Source organism: Oncorhynchus mykiss, chromosome 32 (assembly GCF_013265735.2).
Source record: "Oncorhynchus mykiss isolate Arlee chromosome 32, USDA_OmykA_1.1, whole genome shotgun sequence".
Classification (NCBI taxonomy): Eukaryota; Metazoa; Chordata; class Actinopteri; order Salmoniformes; family Salmonidae; genus Oncorhynchus; species Oncorhynchus mykiss.
Genome location: NC_050572.1, coordinates 28,405,233 through 28,427,403, shown reverse-complemented (window position 1 = coordinate 28,427,403; position 22,171 = coordinate 28,405,233). Strand labels below are relative to the sequence as shown.

The window sequence follows — 22,171 nt, the reverse complement described above, 5'->3', positions numbered from 1 at the left end:
GGTTTCTTCAGCATCTTGTCTATGATGTCATTATGTGGAATGGACCAGTGGTTGGCATAGAAACAGGAGCAGGTGTGTGGGGGGGGGCACTTTGATATTCAACTCAGGGAGACATGTTCAGTTACATGGAAAACATTGTTTCAGATATCTCTTATGAATATGCCTGTTGATTAGGGATAACTATGGGTCATGTTTCAACTATATATTTATTTTTTTACGGATCATATCGAAGCTGTTCTATGCGAACATTGAATTGGAGCAGAGTAATACCAATATTGGTAACTTAAGTGTAGGCTATCACTGAAAGGGAGGCAATTCCTAGTATATACTATACATGTTTGCATGCGCGGTAAATATCATTTTAATTTAGAGTGTGTAGACCTAATACAGCCAAAGCCTAGCATACATTAGTTCGTATTGAAACAAACATACCATCATGTTATGAATATAAATAGGCTACACGTCATGGTTGCTTTCTTTCACATGTAGGCTACACATGATTCGAATAGTGTGTGGGATGATGAGAGGGTGTGGTAGGCAACATCTAAACTAAATGGATGTTAATACTTTCAAATTGTTTGAAATACGGGTTAAGATAAATGATTCACTTGAGAACCACTATAGCACCAATAAGATAGACCGTGGCAAGGTGAGTGAATGGTCTATTTATGCCGAGGACCAAACATTTTCGATTGGGGGGAGGGGATCCACGATGCTACGTTTGGTACCCACTGAGGTGGTACTTCTTGTTTCTCGCTTCACGCTTCCTCTTCAGTCAGTTGGGTTACGGGGAGCCTATCCACGTTTGACCAGCAGCAGCAGCATCAAACGTACAGTCATCCTGTGGACACAATTCAAGCTGGGGATATAGTGAAAATCAAATCATAATTACGGTGAGATGATGCTGTTACCTTTACTAAAATGAAACTCAACAAATTAGTTATAATTAGCCTACATAAGCCTAACGTTACCCCGTTGTTATCTGGATGTGCGTGCATCCCAAAAGATCTTGCGCACGGGCCACGATTTAGGGTGTGAAAATCATCTTGCGTTTTATTGAAATGCAGCCTATCTATTTATGCGTCGATTCAGACTCAAATTGTGGATATTTCTTATTGCCTATTTAACATGACAGTATCCTGTCTAACATTATATCCACATCATCCCGCAGCCCTGCGTAAAAAATGCAGTCACGACAATGCCATATCTCTTCAAATAATACGATTGGAACTGCGTTCGGTTTAAAAAATATAGATTTTTCCGAAAATAATATGTTGAATATTGAATTTAGATCAACAATTCTGCTAATTGCTTTAAGTCAGTTGTAAAAGACGCGCTGCTTTTGTTGTACTGAGTTAAATATTGAATTATTGGCTACCCCTAAATATATTATATTACTAGCATACTATCTTAATTTTCGCAGTCGTATTGCCTTGTGTTTTGACAAATGTGTTATAATTTTGCAATTGTCCTTCACGAAGGCGATTCATCGTGATTGTGTTGGTGAGGGGGATGGTAAAGGGGGGATTTCATGTCGACTGAATGCCAACCGTCCGTAATGCAAGTTATTGGCAGACAATTTCTGACATAATAAACGTACATGTATGACCTTGCAAAGATCTCAGATGGACCATCATATTGAGGTCTAATTAAAGCCTCGCCACTTTTGGCAAGCCAATGCTTGCATGCTTTGCCTCCATATGACGACCTTGTCTCAGATGGCGCCATTTGTTGCTAATGTTCAACGGGTTTACTATTTCTCTTAACAAATACATGTTTCATTGACCATTAAAATAATAATGCCTGCACAACATAATTAGCATATTTAGTGCCTGTAGATTTAGATTTTTTGGCATGCAGAGGCGTCATGCCCAGTGGCACATGTCCCCCACAAGTTTGTAAAAATATTTTTTTTTCTCTCTGTAATACTACAAGCCACAGCAATTTTATGAAGTTGGCTTTAGCTAGCCCAGATAGGTTCCCAATCTCTCATAACTAGCAACCAAGAAGCCATTGCAGGCTATATATCAAGTTGGAGTAGCTAGCTTGTCTATCTATTTTAGCTGGTATGCCTGGTGGCAAGGTTGGTAGACTTTAGAAAAGCAAGAAATAACTAAATAAGACTCGCATTCCTTTCAATCGTTTACCCAGGCCACCCAATGAACTTGTCAAGGGGACGTTGGACTGTTGGGACTGACAGTCACAGGGCCTCTGGTTCAGGTCATGGTCGGACTACCCCCTTGAATTTGTCACCTTCATGTGAGAAGTGGGATGGTAAAGTACTGGGACGCCAGGAAAGCGGGGTTTGCATTTTAGGACCAATATGTGTTAAAGTGAGTCTTGTCCCCATCTCTGACCCCACATGTGCAATCGTGTGGACGTTACTGACTAAAATATAGTATATCTGACAGTTTTTTTCTAAATAGATGGATGTGTTGTCATTGCTGTACCCAGTTTCATCCTCACTCTTGCTGCTTTTGGCAGGCACCTCTTAGGCTAATGGGTCACCCAGTGGCTCTTTAATCATGTTGTCTGCCACCCTGTTGTCAGGAAGGAATTCCCTGAAGAAGGCTCTCCCGCTCACTCTCTCTCCTCTCTCTCTCAAGTTCTATCTCCCCTTTTCTCAATGTATCTCTTCCATTCTGTCTGTGCATTGTATCATGTCCTGTCTCACTTCCTTTGCTTTCTTCCGCCCTCTCACTATCACTCTCTAGATGTTTCTCTCCCCTCCCATCTGCTCACAGTCTTGAACCTCCCAAAGCTTTGAAATCAATCTGATTCTCTGAACACAGTCTTGATGCAAAAAGTTAATCCTCTCACTCCTGTACTATTGTTTTCCCTTCGTATAATCCCAACACATGACATGAGAGGATTAATAATCCTCATTAACCATTTAAAGCAGGCACCGCTTTAAACACCCCAAAATGGCATTATAGGTATAGAAGAGCATTAGAGTTTATCTCCAGTCCTTGTCAAAGATGAAGTGGACAGCTGTTTCAACAAAATACATACAAAATACAAATACTGGGTTTCAGCCTTGTACAATGGGCTTTTGGTATTTTGTTGTCAAGGAAAATGTGGCCACGTCCATAGATTGAGATAATAATGAATTGTAAAAAGCAGAAAGATAAAATGGCAAGGACATACAGCCCATCCCCCTGGGCAGCCAGTTCAAAACATTGCATTTGAAGCTCAGTTACAATTTGACCAACCCATTTGATTCTGTAACAAATTTAAATTCTTGTATCAACACATCTGTTCATCATTGTCTTACAAAATCCAATGCTATACTAATAAATGCTATATTTATTTGTTTCACATTTTGAGAAAGAGACCATTGCACGTTTACCGCTGTGATAGGCAGACATACTGTAGATAAAAGGCTCCCAAATAATATTGTTATCGGTGATGCTGATTGTATCAAAATATTCCCACCTTCTCTAATGGTGGCCACTATTTTAAATCTGACTTTGGGGAACAGGAAACTGTATCTCAGCGTATATACAGTGCATTCGCAAAGTATTCAGACCCCTTGATTTTTTCCACATTTTGTTACGTTACAGCCATATTCTAAAATGGATTCAATTGTTTTTTTCCCTCATCAATCTACACACAATACCCCATAAAAACAGGTTTTTAGACATGTTTACAAATGTATTAAAAATACACAACTGAAATATTACATTTACATAAGTATTCAGACCCTGTATTCAGAACCTTTACTCAGTACTTTGTTGAAGCACCTTTGGCAGCGATTACAGCCTTGAGTCTTCTTGGGTATGACGCTACAAGCTCGGCACACCTGTATTTGGGGAGTTTCTCCCATTTTTCTCAAGCTCTGTCAGGTTGGATGGGGAGCGTTGCTGCACAGCTATTTTCAGTTCTCTCCAGAGATGTTCGGTTGGATTCAAGTCCGAGCTCTGGCTGGCCCACTCAAGGACATTCAGAGACTCGTTCGCAATGCTGCTTCTGTGTTGCCTTGGCTATGGGCTTGGGGATGTTGTCCTGTTGGAAGGTGAACCTTCGCCCCAGTCTGAGGTCCTGAGCTCCCTGCAGCAGGTTTTCATCAAGGATTTCTCTGTACTTTAATCCGTTCATCTTTCCCTCGATCCTGACTAGTCTCCCAGTCCCTACCGCTGAATAACATCCCCACAGCATGATTCTGCCACCACCATGCTTCACCGAAGGGATGGTGCCAGGTTTCCTCCAGACGTGACACTTGGCATTCAGGCCAAAGAGTTCAATCTTGGTTTCATCAGACCAGAGAATCTTGTTTCTCATGTTCTGAGTCCTTTAGGTGCCTTTTGGCAAACTCCAAGCGGGCTGTCATGTGCCTTTTACTGAGGAGGGGCTTTTGTCTGGCCACTCTACCATAAAGGCCTAATTGGTGGAGTGCTGCAGAGATGGTTGTCCTTCTGGAAGGTTCTCCCATCTCCACAGAGGAATTCTGGAACTATGTCAGAGTGACCATCGGGTTCTTGGTCAACTCCCTGACCAAGGTTCTTCTCCCCAGATTGCTCAGTTTGGCTGGGCTGCCAGCTCTAGGAAGAGTCTTGGTGGTTCCAAACTTCTTCCATTTAAGAATAATGGCGGCCACTTTGTTCTTTGGTATCTTCAATGCTGTAGAATTGTTTTGGTGCCCTTCCCCAGATCTGCTCTCGAGTGGTGCAGCTGTCTAAGGCACTGCATCTCAGTGGTAGAGGTGTCACTACAGACACCCTGGTACGAATCCAGGCTGTATCACAACCGGCCGTGATTGAGAGTCCCATAGGGTGGTGCACAATTGGCTCAGTGTCGTCCAGGGTTGGCTGGTGTAGGCCGTCATTGTAAATAAGAATTTGTTGTTAACTGACTTTCCTAGTTAAAAAAATGTTAAATAGAAAATCTGTGCCTCAGCACAATCATGTCTCTGAGCTCTACAGACAATTCCTTAGACCTCATGGCTTGGCTCTGACATGCACTGTCAACTGTGGGACCTTATATAGACAGGTGTGTGTCTTTCCAAATCATGTCCGACCAATTGAATTTACCACAGTTGGACTCCAATCAAGTTGTAGAAACATCTCAAGGATGATCAATGGAAACAGGATGCACCTGAGCTCAATTTAGAGTTTAATAGCAAGGGTCTGAATACTTATGTAAATAAGGTATTCATGTTTTTTAATTTGCAAATACATTTGCAAACATTTATAAAAAAAAAACATTTTCTCTTTGTCATTATGGAGAATTGTGTGTAGATTGATGAAAATATATATACACTACTGTTCAGAAGTTTGTTTTTGAAAGAAAAGCACAATTTTTGTCTATTAAAATAACATCAAATTGATCAGAAATACAGTGTAGACATTGTTAATGTTTTAAATGACTATTGTAGCTGGAAACTGCTGATTTTTAATGGAATATATCCACAGGCGTACAGAGGCCTCCTGTGTTCCAATGGCACGTTGTGTTAGCTAATCCAAGTTTATCATTTTAAAAGGCTAATTGATCATTAAAAAAGCCTTTTGAAATTATGTTAGCACAGCTGAAAACAGTGAACAGGCGACTCCGGAATGCTGGCATTCTAGGCAGAGTTGCAAAGAAAAAGCCATATCTCAGACTGGCCAATAAAAATAAAAGATTAAGATGGGCCCAGAATGCCAGCATCCCGGAGTCACCTCTTCACTAAGTGTTATCCACATTTGACAGGCTTTTTACTTCCAGTATGGTCGATTCTGCATCTTAACATGTGAGAGAGGCCATTTTTAAATATAGCAGTATAAGTCAAAAGCAACATTGTTTGTGCATTGCAATAATACACACTTGGATTCATACTCTTAATTTATATTATTTAAAATGTCCTTTCCATATGTTTGAAAAAATATTGCTTTTGACTTATCAATGAATCCACAGTCCACGAGGAATTGCTGCTACCCTTCTCAGTATGTCCCTGCTATAGTTTCCCTGGTGTTGAGTGGTTATCAGATGGACACCAGACACAATATGTCAACAGGAGAACAGTAAGCCATTCCTAATCAGTTCAGAGAGTGCAAATTGAGATAAGATGCTGCTTGGCAACTGCTTAGAAATACTCTCCCCCTAGCAACAGTAACAGGCTTACTCATTTATTGAGCATTATAGAGATGGAATGGTACTTAAAGGGGCAATCTGGGATTCACAAAACAACAAATTGCAACCCACCACTTGTTTTGATAAAGAGCTGAGGGATGGAGCTATGGATGCAAGGACTCCATTCGATCACAATTATGGTTTCAAACATGTTTTAAACTATACGGTATTTGTTTACAATTATATTGACCCCAACCCTGATTCTGAAGTATGGTCCATGTGACTGACAACGTGTTTGCGCTTTCCCTCTGTATAGGAGCTGTCCATCACAAAGCGGGCCCTGTGATCCAATTCAGCTCAACTCTCCGCCACCCTGTTGAGGGTAAACTGGAACGCTACCTGACAGAAACACTCCCCAGAGATTCCTGAGTTCACAACCTACTTTTCAGGTGATAAACCCCTGCCTTTGAGATTCCTCAACACTTCAATAATGGAGGACGGCTATCAGAACAAGACAGCCTTTATAAAGGGCGCCAAAGACATTGCCAAAGAGGTCAAGCGCCAGGCGGCCAAGAAAGTGGGCCGTGGTGTGGACAAGATGACCGACGAGTACAGCAAACGCTCCTACGCCCGCTTTGAGGAAAACGACGACGATGACTACCCTGTAGTGCCTGGGGGGCAGGACGGTGGTTACTACCGGGGCGACAGCCAGGCAGCCAATGACGAGGAAGGTGGCCACAGCGACTCCACAGAAGGTCACGACGAAGACGACGAGATCTACGAGGGCGAGTACCAGGGCATTCCCCGCGCTGACTCGAGCAAGGCTGCTGACGGCCTAGCAGGGGGAGATGGGCAGCAGTTCAGGGACATGGCACAGTTTGAGGGGGAACGGCGGAAGGACCAAGAAGAGCTAGCCCAGCAGTACGAGACCATCCTGCAGGAGTGTGGCCATGGGAAGTTCCAGTGGACTCTCTACTTTGTGCTGGGGCTGGCACTCATGGCAGACGGTGTGGAGATCTTCGTAGTGGGCTTTGTGCTCCCCAGCGCCGAGAAAGATATGTGTCTGTCAGAGGAAAGCAAGGGCATGTTGGGTAAGTGTGACCCTTAAACTGTGTCTTTTTAACTGATTTGATTGATTTACATGCTAGGTAAGTGAACCCTTACATTTTTTTGGAGCGTGTTGAAGACTGTATTTCTCTGATCGAGTGTCATACAGTATGTGGGGGGATTTATCGGTCCCAATGCAAATTCAATTAAACCCTGTCGTTCTGCGGTAAAGCATGCTCTGCAGCTTGCTTTGATCTTGTCTCTCGGACACGTCTGTCTGTCTCCTGACACGTTCCTTCCTCTTCCGCTGACAGAGAGTTCATTCTCACATAAAAGGGAAAACCATCTATAAATAGCCTCCTCCATCCCACACCTCCCCCTTTCACTGCCCTTGAGCTTTGTGTGTGTGTGTGTGTGGTGTGTGTGTGTGTGTGTGTGTGTGTGTGTGTGTGTGTGTGTGTGTGTGTGTGTGTGTGTGTGTGTGTGTGTGTGTGTGTGTGTATCTGCCTGTTTGTGTGTCTGTGAGTGTATGACGGTGTGTGTGTGTGAGTGTATGACGGTGTCTGCCCACACACACCTGACCGCAGGTTTACACAATGCAATTGGCAGATAGCACAAATGCAAATCTTTTTGGGGTAGTACATTGCAAGACAGTCATTTATGTGAGTTGTGATAACAAAGTCTCAAGATGTGAGGGATTTACCGTAGAACTTGGAACCCAAACCGATCAGATTAGCATTCTTGCATCGTTATTTTGTTAATTGATTGCACCCAAATTGGCCATTTTAATATATAGGATTCATATAATATAAACGTTTGACCGTTTATTTTGATTCCTCATGTCTAACTCATTGTTAGAAAAAAGTTAGGTACTATATTTATTCAATATTATATGAATCCTATACATTTCAATGGCAATTTGGGTGCAATCAATTAGCATAACTTCAAAGAGGTCAAATGATATTTCAACAAAATAATGTTGCAGGAATGCTAATTTTATCTGTTTCTAACAACATAAACGATTTCAGAACAATCTGAGATGGGTGGGTGTTGAAATCCTCTTGTGCTTTTTGGGTTGAAACGACCCACGTGTTGTGCCCAAGGTTAGCAAATAAAGCAGCTGTATGCACAGGTCTGATTGAAACATGAATCTCTCTCATTGTCTCTCTCCGTCCTCTGCAGGTCTGATTGTTTATCTGGGAATGATGGTCGGGGCATTCGTGTGGGGTGGGCTCGCTGACCGGATCGGCCGACGGCAGTCCCTTCTCATCTGTCTCTCCATCAACAGTGTCTTCTCCTTCTTCTCCTCCTTTGTTCAGGGCTACAGCACCTTTCTCTTATGCAGACTACTTTCTGGTGTTGGGTAAGATTCTGAAAACTGATGGATGGTGAATGAGTGACACACAGATGCAGGTGGGCTTAAGGGCTTTTTAATATTGTTGCAGTGCCTTCAGAAAATATTCACACCCCTTGACTTTTTTTTTTCTGTGTGCAATAATAGGGTTTAATAGTATTTATAAATGACTACCTCATATCTGTACCCCACACATACAATTATCTGTAAGGTCCCTCAGTCGAGCAGTGAATTTCCAGCATAGATTCAACCACAAAGACCAGGGATGTTTTCCAATGACTCGCAAAGAAGGACACCTATTGGTAGATATATAAATTGAATATCTCTTTGAGCATGGTAAAGTTATGACTTACACTTTGGATGTAATCAACACACCCTGTCACTACAAAGATACAGGTGTCCTTCCTAACTCAGTTGCCAAAGAGTTAGATAACCGCTCAGGAATTTCACCATGAGACCAATCAATGGTGACTTTAAAACAGTTACAGAGTTTAATGGCTGTGATAGGAGAAAACTGAGGATGGATCAACAACATTGTAGCTACTCCTCAATACTAACCTAAATGAAAGAGTTGAAAATAAGGAAGCCTGTATAGATTTTTTTTTTTTCAAAACATGCATCCTGTTTGCATTAAGGCATTAACGTAAAACTGCAAAAAATGTGGCAAAGAAATTCACTTTCTGTCCTGAATACAAAGCGTTATGTTTGGGTCAAATCCAACACAACACATCACTGAGTACCACTCTTCATATTTTCAAGCATTGTGGTGGCTGCATCATGTTATTGGAATGCTTGTTATTTAGGATAAAAAATAAACTGAATAGAGCTAAGCACAGGAAAAATCCTAGAAGAAAAACCTACTTCAGTTTGCTTTCCTACAGACACTGTGAGACAAATTCACCTTTCAGCAGATCAATAACCTAAAACACAATACCAAATATACAGTGGAGTTGCTTAACAAGATGACATTGAATATTCCTGAGTAATCTAGTTACAGTTTCGTCTTGGAAATCTATGGCAGGACTTGAAAATGGCTGTCTAGCAGTGATCAACAACCAACTTGACAGAGCTTGAAGAATTTTAAAATGAGTGATGTGCAAATATTTTACAATCAAGGTTTGCAAAGCTCTTAGATACTTACCCAGAAAGACTATGAGCTGTAATCGCTGCCAAAGGTGATTCTAAGATATTTTGTATTTAATTTTCCCCAAATTTGCAAAAATGTCTAAAAACATGTTTTCACTTTGTCATTATAGGGTACTTACTGTGTGTTGATGGTTGAGAAAAAAATATATATTTGAATTCAGGCTGCAACACAACAAAATGTGGAATAATTCAAGGGGTATGAATACTTTCTGAAGGCACTGTTAATAATTAGGAGAGTTAGATTTTCTTGGCTTTAATGCTAAGAATGACCTTTCATCCCAATAGCACCATCTCGGGAAGCTTTGTAGCACTCCTACCAACAAATATGATCTTCAAGTTTGATTTCATTTAACCTCCAGTGGTTTGTTTCTCCATGCTAATCGTTTCAGGATCGGTGGTTCCATCCCCATTGTGTTCTCCTACTACTCAGAGTTTCTGGCCCAGGAGAAACGTGGGGAGCACCTCAGTTGGCTCTGCATGTTCTGGATGATTGGTGGCATCTATGCCTCAGCTATGGCATGGGCCATCATCCCACACTATGGTGAGTAGCCTATGGCGGGAATTCAATCATCACGGCTATGGCCCCAAAAGCCCTCAAAGTGCCTTATCACAAAGTTGTATCTAGTGATTACGCAGGGATACAGTTTGTGCTTCGTCCCATTTCTCTCTCTCTGCTTCCTCTCCTCCCAGGCTGGAGTTTCCAGATGGGCTCTGCGTACCAGTTCCACAGCTGGCGTGTGTTCGTCCTGGTGTGTGCATTTCCCTCTGTTGCAGCTATTGCTTCTCTCACCACCATGCCAGAAAGCCCTCGCTTCTTCTTAGAGGTAAGCAAGGGTTGCTTTCTCACAAGTCCATATAGAAGCAGTTTACCCAAGTCCAATTCTGACCTCAATAATTTGATGCCTAAGATATCATTACCTGAGTTGGCTATTGAACCGCAGTAAATATAGGCAGATCATACCTTTAAAGGCACAATCTGGGATATTGTTAATTTAGTATTTTCAATTCTTCAGATTTACAGTGCATTCGGAAGGTATTCAGACCCCTTTTCTTCATTCAGACTGTTTCCACATTTTGTTACGTTACAGCCTTATTCTAAAATGGATTCAATAAAAAATGTTCCTCATCAATCTACACACAATACCCCATAATGACAAAACAAAAACAGGTTTATAGACATTTTTGCAAATGTATTAAAAAAAAAAAAATACAGAAATACCTTATTTACATGGAAAGCATACGTTTAATATCTCTTTGACCATGGTAAAGTTATGAATTACACATTGGATGGTGTATCAATACACCCTGTCACTACAAAGATACAGGTGTCCTTCCTAACTCAGTTGCCAAAGAGTTAGATAACCGCTCAGGAATTTCACCATGAGACCAATCAATGGTGACTTTAAAACAGTTACAGAGTTTAATGGCTGTGATAGGAGAGATCTGAGGATGGATCAACAACATTGTAGCTACTCCACAATACTAACCTAAATGAAAGAGTGAAAATAAGGAAGCCTGTGTAGATTTTTTTTTCTTCAAAACATTAAAGTAAAACTGCAAAAAATGTGGCAAAGAAATGAACTTTCTTTCCTGAACACAAAGTGTTATGTTTGGGGCAAATCCAACACAACGCGTCACTAAGTACCACTCTTCATATTTTCAAGTATTGTGGTGGCTGCATCATGTTATTGGAATGCTTGTTATTTAGGATAAAAATAAACTGAATAGAGCTAAGCACAGGAAAAATCCTAGAAGAAAAACCTACTTCAGTTTGCTTTCCTACAGACACTGTGAGACAAATTCACCTTTCAGCAGGACAACCTAAAACACAAGGCCAAATATACACTGGAGTTGCTTACCAAGATGACGTTGAATAAGTATGATGATCCTGAGTGATCTAGTTACAGTTTCGTCTTGAAAATCTATGGCAGTACTTGAGCTTGAATAAACAGAGGAGCTCTAGAGTTTCTCTGTGGAGATGGGTGAAGGAGTGGCTTCGGGACAAGTGTCTGAATGTCCTTGAGTGGCCCAGCCAGAGCCTGGACTTGGGCCCAATCGAACATCTCTGGAGAGACCTGAAAATAACTGTGCAGCGATGCTCCCCATCCAACCTGACAAAGCTTAAGGATCTGCAGAGAAGAATGGGAGAAACTCCCCAAATACAGGTGTGCCAAGCTTGTAGCATCATACCCAAGAAGACTCAAGGCTGTAATCACTGCCAAAGGTGCTTCAATTTGTAGATTGATGAGGGGAAAAAACGATGGAATCCATTTTAGAATAAGGTAACAAAATGTGGAAAGGTCAAGAGGTCTGAATACTTTGTGAATGCACTGTCCACATTGATTTTTGAGCTTCGCACTACTTACTTTACTAGCATAACCCAAAATATAAGGTTTTATTCCAAATTCAGGCACATTACAGTAAACCCTTAGATACTTCACACAGACATGATGTTTCACAATACTCGTAATGTGTTTCAACTGTAAGTGTTTTTGATGAACTATGCGATCATTTCCCAACAGAACGGCAAACACGACGAAGGCTGGATGATTCTGAAACAAGTTCACGACACCAACATGAGAGCAAAGGGACACCCAGAGAAGGTGTTTTCTGTGAGTATGTCTGAGACAAATATGTAAAGTCTTTGAATTGAAAGGTTCTTCTGCAGAAAGGGTTTATGATGTTGTATTGTCCTGTCCTAGCTGTTTATTTCTGTGTAACCTCGTCCCCAGGCTGGAAGTATGTGATGAGACTATTATTTGTTTACTGCATATGCTAGACCTGCTATTTTTTTGTTAATTTTTTTACCACTCCAAACGGGAATTTCCCTCACAGGAAAATGGAGTTGTTCTAATCTAATCTGACCTAATGTACAGTGCCTTGCGAAAGTATTCGGCCCCCTTGAACTTTGCGACCTTTTGCCACATTTCAGGCTTCAAGCATAAAGATATAAAACTGTATTTTTTTGTGAAGAATCAACAACAAGTGGGACACAATCATGAAGTGGAACGACATTTATTGGATATTTCAAACTTTTTTAACAAATCAAAAACTGAAAAATTGGGCGTGCAAAATTATTCAGCCCCTTTACTTTCAGTGCAGCAAACTCTCTCCAGAAGTTCAGTGAGGATCTCTGAATGATCCAATGTTGACCTAAATGACTAATGATGATAAATACAATCCACCTGTGTGTAATCAAGTCTCCGTATAAATGCACCTGCACTGTGATAGTCTCAGAGGTCCGTTAAAAGCGCAGAGAGCATCATGAAGAACAAGGAACACACCAGGCAGGTCCGAGATACTGTTGTGAAGAAGTTTAAAGCCGGATTTGGATACAAAAATATTTCCCAAGCTTTAAACATCCCAAGGAGCACTGTGCAAGCGATAATATTGAAGTGGAAGGAGTATCAGACCACTGCAAATCTACCAAGACCTGGCCGTCCCTCTAAACTTTCAGCTCATACAAGGAGAAGACTGATCAGAGATGCAGCCAAGAGGCCCATGATCACTCTGGATGAACTGCAGAGATCTACAGCTGAGGTGCGAGACTCTGTCCATAGGACAACAATCAGTCGTATATTGCACAAATCTGGCCTTTATGGGAGAGTGGCAAGAAGAAAGCCATTTCTTAAAGATATCCATAAAAAGTGTCGTTTAAAGTTTGCCACAAGCCACCTGGGAGACACACCAAACATGTGGAAGAAGGTGCTCTGGTCAGATGAAACCAAAATTGAACTTTTTGGCAACAATGCAAAACGTTATGTTTGGCGTAAAAGCAACACAGCTGAACACACCATCCCCACTGTCAAACATGGTGGTGGCAGCATCATGGTTTGGGCCTGCCTTTCTTCATCAGGGACAGGGAAGATGGTTCAAATTGATGGGAAGATGGATGGAGCCAAATACAGGACCATTCTGGAAGAACCTGATGGAGTCTGCAAAAGACCTGAGACTGGGACGGAGATTTGTCTTCCAACAAGACAATGATCCAAAACATAAAGCAAAATCTACAATGGAATGGTTAAAAAATAAACATATCCAGGTGTTAGAATGGCCAAGTCAAAGTCCAGACCTGAATCCAATCGAGAATCTGTGGAAAGAACTGAAAACTGCTGTTCACAAATGCTCTCCATCCAACCTCACTGAGCTCGAGCTGTTTTGCAAGGAGGAATGGGAAAAAATGTCAGTCTCTCGATGTGCAAAACTGATAGAGACATACCCCAAGCGACTTACAGCTGTAATCGCAGCAAAAGGTGGCGCTACAAAGTATTAACTTAAGGGGGCTGAATAATTTTGCACGCCCAATTTTTCAGTTTTTGATTTGTTAAAAAAGTTTGAAATATCCAATAAATGTCGTTCCACTTCATGATTGTGTCCCACTTGTTATTGATTCTTCACAAAAAAATACAGTTTTATATCTTTATGTTTGAAGCCTGAAATGTGGCAAAAGGTCGCAAAGTTCAAGGGGGCCGAATACTTTCGCAAGGCACTGTATACATGTACTGCATACAGATGAGTTGAAAATGGAAGGTATTGTTTTCCCAGGTCACCACCATCAAGACTGTAAAGCAGATGGATGAGCTGGTGGACATGGGTGGAGACATATCAACTTTGCGACGCTATAAATTGAAGCTGACCAGCCTATTCCACCAGGTAAGCGTCATGTTTAAGATCCTATACAGGTATGAAAAAATGATGGTTTTATGTGTATATATTTTATATTTCACACAGTATATGTTCATTTACTGTTTGAGACTGCATAGATTATGTACGCCACTCAGCAGGCGTTTTATCCGAAACGACCAAAGCCCAATTTATGCTAAGTGGGTTTTATAGTGTGTTTTTGTGTTTTTAAACCGACTCAGCTGTAAAAACCTAGGTGCATATCTTAGTACTTTTCTGTGGGTTGCTATAGGTGCGGAGTAACTTCTTGGCCATCTTCAATCCAGAGTACAGAAGGACCACCTTCATGATGATGGCTGTCTGGTTTACCATGTCGTTCAGGTAGCAGAACCAGGACCATGACCTTAGTTGTTATCAGCGGCCTGTGCACAAACCGGTTATTTTCTGATCAATCAGAAAGCTCAAGAAATGTTTTATCATATCAAATCTGAAAAGGTTCTAAAAGATCATGTCTCCTGCCATCTTAACAGGCCGGCCATTGAGGTTCATACTTATCTCAACTGATTTCAACATAGTGAAAAAATGAAGTAACGTAATCATGTTTATTTGGTTGAACCACTTTTGTATTTTACTTCTCCCCCAGCTACTATGGGCTGACAGTGTGGTTCCCTGACATGATCAAGTACATCCAGAAGCAGGAATATGCCTCGCGCACCAAGTTCTTCACCAAGGAGCGAGTGGAGCATGTCACTTTTAACTTCACCTTGGAGAACCAGGTGCACCGCCAAGGACAGTACTTCAACGACAAGTCAGTCCTCATGATATTACACAGAACTTTGTGAATTTGCAATATGCCTTTCTGTATCTAATCAGGAATGGTTAACTGTGCTGGCCTTAATTTCACAACCATGCAATGGACACTAATTGGTAGTCGACTCTAACACAGCTGGGCCGTTAAATACAAGGTCTTTCTAACTTTATCATTGTCCGCAAGGTTCATCAACCTTAAGATGAAGTCCATGGTGTTTGAGGACTCAGTGTTTGAGGAGTGCTACTTCGAGGACATCACCTCTAGCAGAAGCTTCTTCAGAAACTGCACCTTTATCGCAACTCTCTTTTACAATACAGGTAAAGTCTCTCCCAAAACCAGAAGCATAAAACGATATAGAGTAGAGCTTAGAATATTGCCTAGCATTGAACTGGGCAGTATCCTACCCGTGGCCCTTTCTTGACACCTCTCTTGCTTTCAATTCTCTTGTCAGACTTGTTCCAGAACAGAATCATCAACAGCAAACTTGTAAACAGCACCTTCCTACACAACAAGGAAGGCTGTCTGTTGGACTTCACTGATGACAACAACGCCTACATGATCTACTTTGTCAGTTTCCTGGGCACATTGGCCGTGTTACCCGGCAACATTGTGTCAGCCCTGCTGATGGACAAAATTGGACGTCTGAGGATGTTGGGTATGTCACGCCTTCATGAATGTGTTATTAATGCTTTATACAACATTCAAAGAAAAGGTGCTTCTTGTGAGATCATACATCTGATGATACATGAACCATGCAGGCTTTACTATACCACAGTATTTCATGATTAGCCTACTACAGAAAGAGCCCTTATCTTTGATTTTTTTCTCTCTCTCTTTCTCTTCGCCCTCAATCTCTTTTCCTACACAGCGGGATCAAGTGTCATATCTTGTGTCAGCTGTTTCTTCCTGTCATTCGGCAGTACCGAGTCGGGAATGATCGCCCTCTTATGTCTCTTCGGCGGCATCAGCATAGCTTCCTGGAATGCCCTGGATGTGTTGACTGTGGAACTGTACCCCTCGGATAAAAGGCAAGCGCACCTACCTCACATTTTTTAAGTGTTACAGCTCCTTCTTGCACAGTGAATAAAGGGGTATTTTATGCAGTTTTATTGAAAACATATTTAAGTTTTCATGTTAAGTTCTGAGAAGTTACTCTGCCAATTTCCATTATCTTCTCTTTTTTAGGACAACTGCATTTGGCTTCTTAAATGCCCTTTGCAAGCTGGCTGCTGTCCTCGGCATAAGCATCTTCCAGTCCTTCGTAGGCATCACCAAGGCTGTGCCCATCTTGTTCGCTGCGGGCGCACTCGCAGCCGGCAGTTTCCTGGCTCTAAAGCTGCCTGAAACACGGGGCCAGGTGCTGCAGTAGCACAATTCACCACCAGAAGGCAGAAGAGTGTAGCTGCAGTGGCCACATTGCAACCAGGGCCCGACCAACCATACAATCTCAGCCCATTAAACACCAAAAAACTGACTGTCATCAACATTATCACAACGGTCCCAGATTACTGAGAAAAAATGAGGATAGCATCATACTTAAAATGCTGATGTAACCCATTTAGCCTGCACAGACTAGCTGACATCTTCACCACAGCATAAAATAGCACATTGGGTTTTCTTTCTAAGAGATCCTACAGGTTAGACGGAATGAAATCCTGCCAACACAGATACAAGTTTATAACCCACTGCCAAAGGATGCAAAGATACTGCTTGATAGCTACAATGCTTAATGGGGATAAATTGATCATAGATTCTTCCCAACAAAAGAGATCAAACATCTATACACCCTCAATTCATCCTAGCATCCAAAGCTGACCATCATGCCATTCAAATAAGGTTACAGATGCCCTCCAATAGATTTCCACCTGAAAATAGCTTTCACTGTAACTTAGCTTCCTGCTGAAAAAGCGGAGCTCAAATGAATACTTGAATATTAAATTGATGTTTTTCAGCTTTGGCTGATTATAATAGTGGTGAATCATACTTCAAAGCTTCTTGTCCTTTGTAATCTGAATGGACTTGATGAGTGAAAGCCGTATGATAGAAGCCCATTGGTTGATCAGCCTATTGCTTGCATCTTATATCCTCTGTCCTTTAGGATCTGTGGGGAAGAAAGGGCAGGATCGTTGTCATTTAAATCTCTTATTGGCTTCCTCTGAAAGAGAATATTACAAACAATATTTCCCTTACCAGGTGACATGCACCAAGCTCCCTGCTTCAAAAGAATGATATATATTATTTGTTCACACTTGACATTGATACTAGTTATTTGATCATATAGACAACAGACGACATGTGTGTTGAAGGTATATTGTAAGTATTGAAATAATGACATGACCAATAACGGGGTCAATATTTGAGTTTATTTATTGATGGCAATTTGACGGGATCGTTTTTAGTTTTATATTTGTATTTATTATGGATCCCCGTGCACACTAAACAACTACTGTATTTGTTGTTCTAGATCAGATTTACTTCAAGCAGTGAAATACTGCATATGTCTAAATCATTTTATGGTGTGTATGTATGAGGGAGATGGAGAAAGAGTTACATCATATGTATCCTGTATGGTTTTGTAATGGGTTCTATGAGACCTCTGGGGCACTCATTCATGTACATTGATCTACATTGATAAAGTGCATCATTAGGATCCTGTAAAGATATTGCAACGCCAGACAAAGACGAGTAAATACGATGACAACCTATTTAACACATCAGTGGAGATATCCGTTCATTTTGAAAATCTCGGATGTGTTTACTTTAAAATAACGAATACATCAATGAGCCCAGGATTACAACTCATGTTTCCTGCTTATCACATAGTGGTCTTATGCTCTCTGCATCAGCATGTGCCCCGCTCTCTGCTGTCTATTAAGGCATACAGAACATTATACCTAGGAGGACCGAAGTCGGCCTGTTCAGTCGCCAAGCAATGCAGTATTAATGAATCCATATACACTGTTACGAAGAACATTATCCTCCAGTCATACGGCTCATGTGATTATAGCAACTAGTCACTCCCAGATTCATTTGAAGGGCTCAATTAAATGCAAACCGTAATATAAACACTATTTTCCCTGTGATAAGAAATGTACAAATGTACAATGTACAGAGCGACTTACAATGTACAATTTATTGCCCCCCCCCCCTAAAAAAAATCCCTTCAGAGGGAGGACATGTACGTTGGCAAGGCAGGCTTGGTTGAATCTGGCCCTTTGTTGATTATTATGTGCTTACTTGTCACCATGTCCACGCCATCCCTTTTAATCTTTGTGTCACAAGTGTGGTGACAATCAGTGAGAGAGCTGATCTCTCCATTGCTCAGCTGTAGTGTGAGTGTGATATCTGACTGCAGGCAGATTGGGCCTGTGGGATTTCTCTGTTGCTGTGTGCTTGGTACAAGAGCAGTGTCTGATGTGGTACTGGAATGATTTCTTCAAATCGGATCTCTTTAGTGTTGCGTATGTCTGTATGTGACATCTATTGTTATTTGTGTGTGCACATAACTGACACATTTGTTCTAGACCTAGTGTGTTTGAGTGAGTTTGCGAAAGATACGTGTAAAACAATGTGTGTAGATTGAATTTGTGATCTCTGTTGTGCTCTCTTTGTGTGAGTGCGTGCATGTGTGAGTGTGTGTGCCAAATATTTTTCTACTTCTGTTGTTCTGGTGTTTTCATCCCTAAGAACGAGCACAGGTCAATAGGGGCCATTATTAACATATCTATGAACTAAAAGACTAATGCAATAGATATCTAGATCAATGTGATGTTCTTTATAGTTGTCAACCTTGGGCGCTCTTTTGCTGATTAGGCCTCCGCCAGACAAATGTTTTCCTCTGAAAAGCGGTATTTTGTCTCTGTGATTGCCTGGCAGGTTGCATGGTAATCATGAGAAAAGCACATGACATTTGTACAAAGCAAATTCAAATGACGTGTGTTACCAATTGCAGAGTGGTTTTGGGGAGTGTCAAAATCCCAGCCATTATCCCATTAGATTCCGCGTAGATTCAGGATAAGAATCTGGACTCTCGTTTTAGACCCATCAACCTTTAAACTTTTCTCTGTTCATATCTCTCTAAGATCAAAGGTCCCTGTGGCAGGCTGGTCAAAGTAGCCTTCCCAATAAGCAGGATGTTAAGCATGCTTGTGGTGTCTGATCTCTCTGGCTGTTCGTATGCCTGGTCTGTTTGTCCAAAGCAGGAGCTGCTTTTGTATTGCTGTCGTATGGTGACACTTTGGGTCTTTATGTACAGTATCAGTTCTACGACCGCTTTTGGTCAGAGTGGGATGACTTGGTGCAAGTTTTGTCTATGTTTTTTTTAAGTATGCCGTTGTTGGTAAGTCTTTGGTGATCCTGTTAAATAGTTGTACTTCTCTCTGCTTTCAGTGGGGGTTAAAGTTCAAGGAGAAAAGAAATCAAAGCAATAAAAGGGATATCTTTCGCCCTTTCCTAATGAACAGGCACAAGAATAGATGGGTTTCCAAAAGTAAGTATTTCAAAATGGCCACCATGTTCTCGTCAAAAGGGCGCCCTCAGTAAATTAAAGCTCATGTCCACTTAGATGAAACTGCCGTTTTTTAATGTGACTTAAAAATCAACGTGCTATCATTGTACTGTGTGTAGAAACTGTAGACGTTTGTACGTATGAGTATAAAATATGTGGACAACAAAAAAAAGATCAAGGAAAACACTTTGACAAGACTGTCAACATGACGGAACACTATTGTATGTTGTCTTTGTTTTGTAAATGACATTTAAGAAAAAACGTGAATAAATTCTTCAGTAATCACTCCCATGGGATGTTGAGAATATTTAACAGTGATGCTGACCAGGTGCTGGATGTGTTTATTTTATGTGAGAATTGTTACCTATGGGATTCAAATTTGTGGGCCATTTGTCTATCCAGTTCTATGAAGAAAATAATAAACTACTATGGACATAAAAACAAAGTCCTTTCCCTGTTTTGTGATAAGGAAATTGTGTACGTGTGTGTGTGTGTGTCGCCGTAGGAATCAACCATGCTGAATGCTGCTCTAAAATGTGTAACAAACACAAAGCCTCTTTCACATCACTGGAACCTTCTATCAGTTAGCAGGATGGCCGTCCTTAACTGTAAGGCCACAGACTCAATGTTATATGTTTGTCTAGAAGGCCATTTTAGGTTCCGCTGCCAAAATATCGAAGCGCTTAACGTACCCAACAGAGTCATGGAAATGACCGTCTAAGATCAATGAACTGTATTTTATATATTGTTCCCAACACAGTGCTTTTAGCTGTGCTGCCCCATCATATTGTTTTCTAGAAGGGTTTACAACTCGGATCATTTCATTCTGATTGATGATTTTAAATCCCAGATTGGAGGGATGTGCTGACCACAGATTGTACATGTTTTTAAACCTGCTCTCTTATGCACTTTGCACTGTTTTAACTTTCATTCATTGTTATTTTTAGGTTGTGTTGTGTCTCATATGTAACTAACTATAAGTGTGCTGCTTGCTTGGGCTCGTATGAAAATGAGAATCTCAATGTGACTTTTCTGCATAAATAAAGGATTATTCGTAATATTATTTTTAACACATTCTTGTCATGGTGAAATGTTTACACTGCGTAATTTTGAATTTAATCGGACGCGTTCTCTGCAGCAATAATCACTCACATTTTGAGAACTATTGTGCAACATGCTGGGTCAAGGATTATATTCATAGAATTCGGTATAATACTGAGTCTACGATTACAGAATTGTTCAACAGAAAAACAAACAACCAGTACACAGTACTGTATGTCCTGAGAAAATGAGTCATTAACTTGTGAACCAATATGTGTTTTCATATCCCATTAACTATGTCCAGTTGGTGCTCCCCTCCCTTTTTCATAATCACCCCCTAGCTAATTGAGGGTCTTCATAAGTAATAATATAACATTTCCTGCTCCCTCCGGTCCCTCTTGTATGCATTGGTAAAAAGCTGTTGATAGTGGTGAAGGATGTTGCAATAGTTGTATAGACTGAGCCAGGCCTTGAGCTATTCTGAGTCATGAGGACTGAGGCCAGTGTTGACATTATGATGATAGAGGGTTATTAGCTGCGCGTTATGAGGGAGGAGAGAAGAGAGGCTGAGTATTTTCCAGATGTTCAGCCTTATTATGACAATGACAACACACATCATATCAGAGGTTCTTTTACTCCTCCTCATCTCTGTGGTGCGCGTGTGCGCGCACACACACACACACTATTTGCTTCTCTCTTTCTCTCCCTGTTGTGAGTGCAGCTCCCCCTCACATGGGGCTCCCGAGTGGAGCTGCAGTCTAAGGCACTGCATCTCAGTGCAAGAGGCGTCACTACAGTCCCTGGTTTGAAACCAGGCTCTATCACATCCGGCTGTGATTGGGAGTCCCATAGGGCGGCACAAAATGGCCCTGTGCTGGCCGGGGTAGGCTGTCATTGTAAATAAGAATTTGTTTTTAACTGACTTGCCTAGTTAAATAAAGGTCAAATTTTTAAAAAAAAAATATATATATATGACTGTGGCTAAGGGTTCAATCCCAGGTCCTAGCTGTGTGATTGGTACATTCCTAGCTCCTAGCTGTGTGATTAGTACATTCTTAGCTCCTAGCTGTGTGATTGGTACATTCCTAGCTCCTAGCTGTGTGCTTGGTACATCCCTAGCTGTGTGATTGGTACATTCTTAGCTCCTAGCTGTGTGATTGGTACATTCCTAGCTCCTAGCTGTGTGATTGGTACATTCCTAGCTGTGTGATTGGTACATTCCTAGCTACTAGCTGTGTGATTGGTACATGCTTAGCTCCTAGCTGTGTGATTGGTACATTCCTAGCTCCTAGCTGTGTGCTTGGTACATTCCTAGCTGTGTGCTTGGTACATTCCTAGCTGTGTGATTGGTACATTCTTAGCTCCTAGCTGTGTGATTGGTACATTCCTAGCTGTGTGATTGGTACATTCCCAGCTCCTAGCTGTGTGATTGGTACATTCCCAGCTCCTAGCCGTGTGATTGGTACATTCCCAGCTCCTAGCTGTGTGATTGGTACATTCCCAGCTCCTAGCTGTGTGATTGGTACATTCCCAGCTCCTAGCCGTGTGATTGGTACATTCCTAGCTCCTAGCCGTGTGATTGGTACATTCCCAG

The 22,171-nt window shown here is 41.3% G+C and overlaps 1 protein-coding gene across 1 annotated transcript; it reads left to right on the top strand.

The window, feature by feature from the left end:
• The first annotated feature begins 551 nt into the window (after positions 1-551).
• Positions 552-20,594, top strand: LOC110488212 (synaptic vesicle glycoprotein 2A). The gene is made up of 13 exons (XM_021560329.2): positions 552-893; positions 6,365-7,139; positions 8,278-8,458; positions 9,985-10,136; positions 10,286-10,419; positions 12,118-12,207; positions 14,141-14,248; positions 14,511-14,599; positions 14,862-15,026; positions 15,213-15,346; positions 15,481-15,684; positions 15,898-16,057; positions 16,215-20,594. The coding sequence occupies exons 2-13, from the start codon at positions 6,539-6,541 to the stop codon at positions 16,396-16,398; spliced, it is 2,202 nt and encodes a 733-aa protein (XP_021416004.1). The 5' UTR covers positions 552-893; positions 6,365-6,538; the 3' UTR covers positions 16,399-20,594.
• The last annotated feature ends 1,577 nt before the right edge of the window (positions 20,595-22,171 follow it).

What these genes read in the sequence shown, in the direction of transcription:
- LOC110488212 (XM_021560329.2), top strand. Translation starts at nt 6,539, where the DNA reads ATGGAGGACGGCTATCAGAACAAGACAGCCTTTATAAAGGGCGCCAAA. An exon ending in AGACTACTTTCTGGTGTTGG is followed by an intron (nt 8,459 to 9,984) that starts GTAAGATTCTGA and finishes TAATCGTTTCAG; the next exon opens with GATCGGTGGTTCCATCCCCA. An exon ending in ACCCAGAGAAGGTGTTTTCT is followed by an intron (nt 12,208 to 14,140) that starts GTGAGTATGTCT and finishes TTGTTTTCCCAG; the next exon opens with GTCACCACCATCAAGACTGT.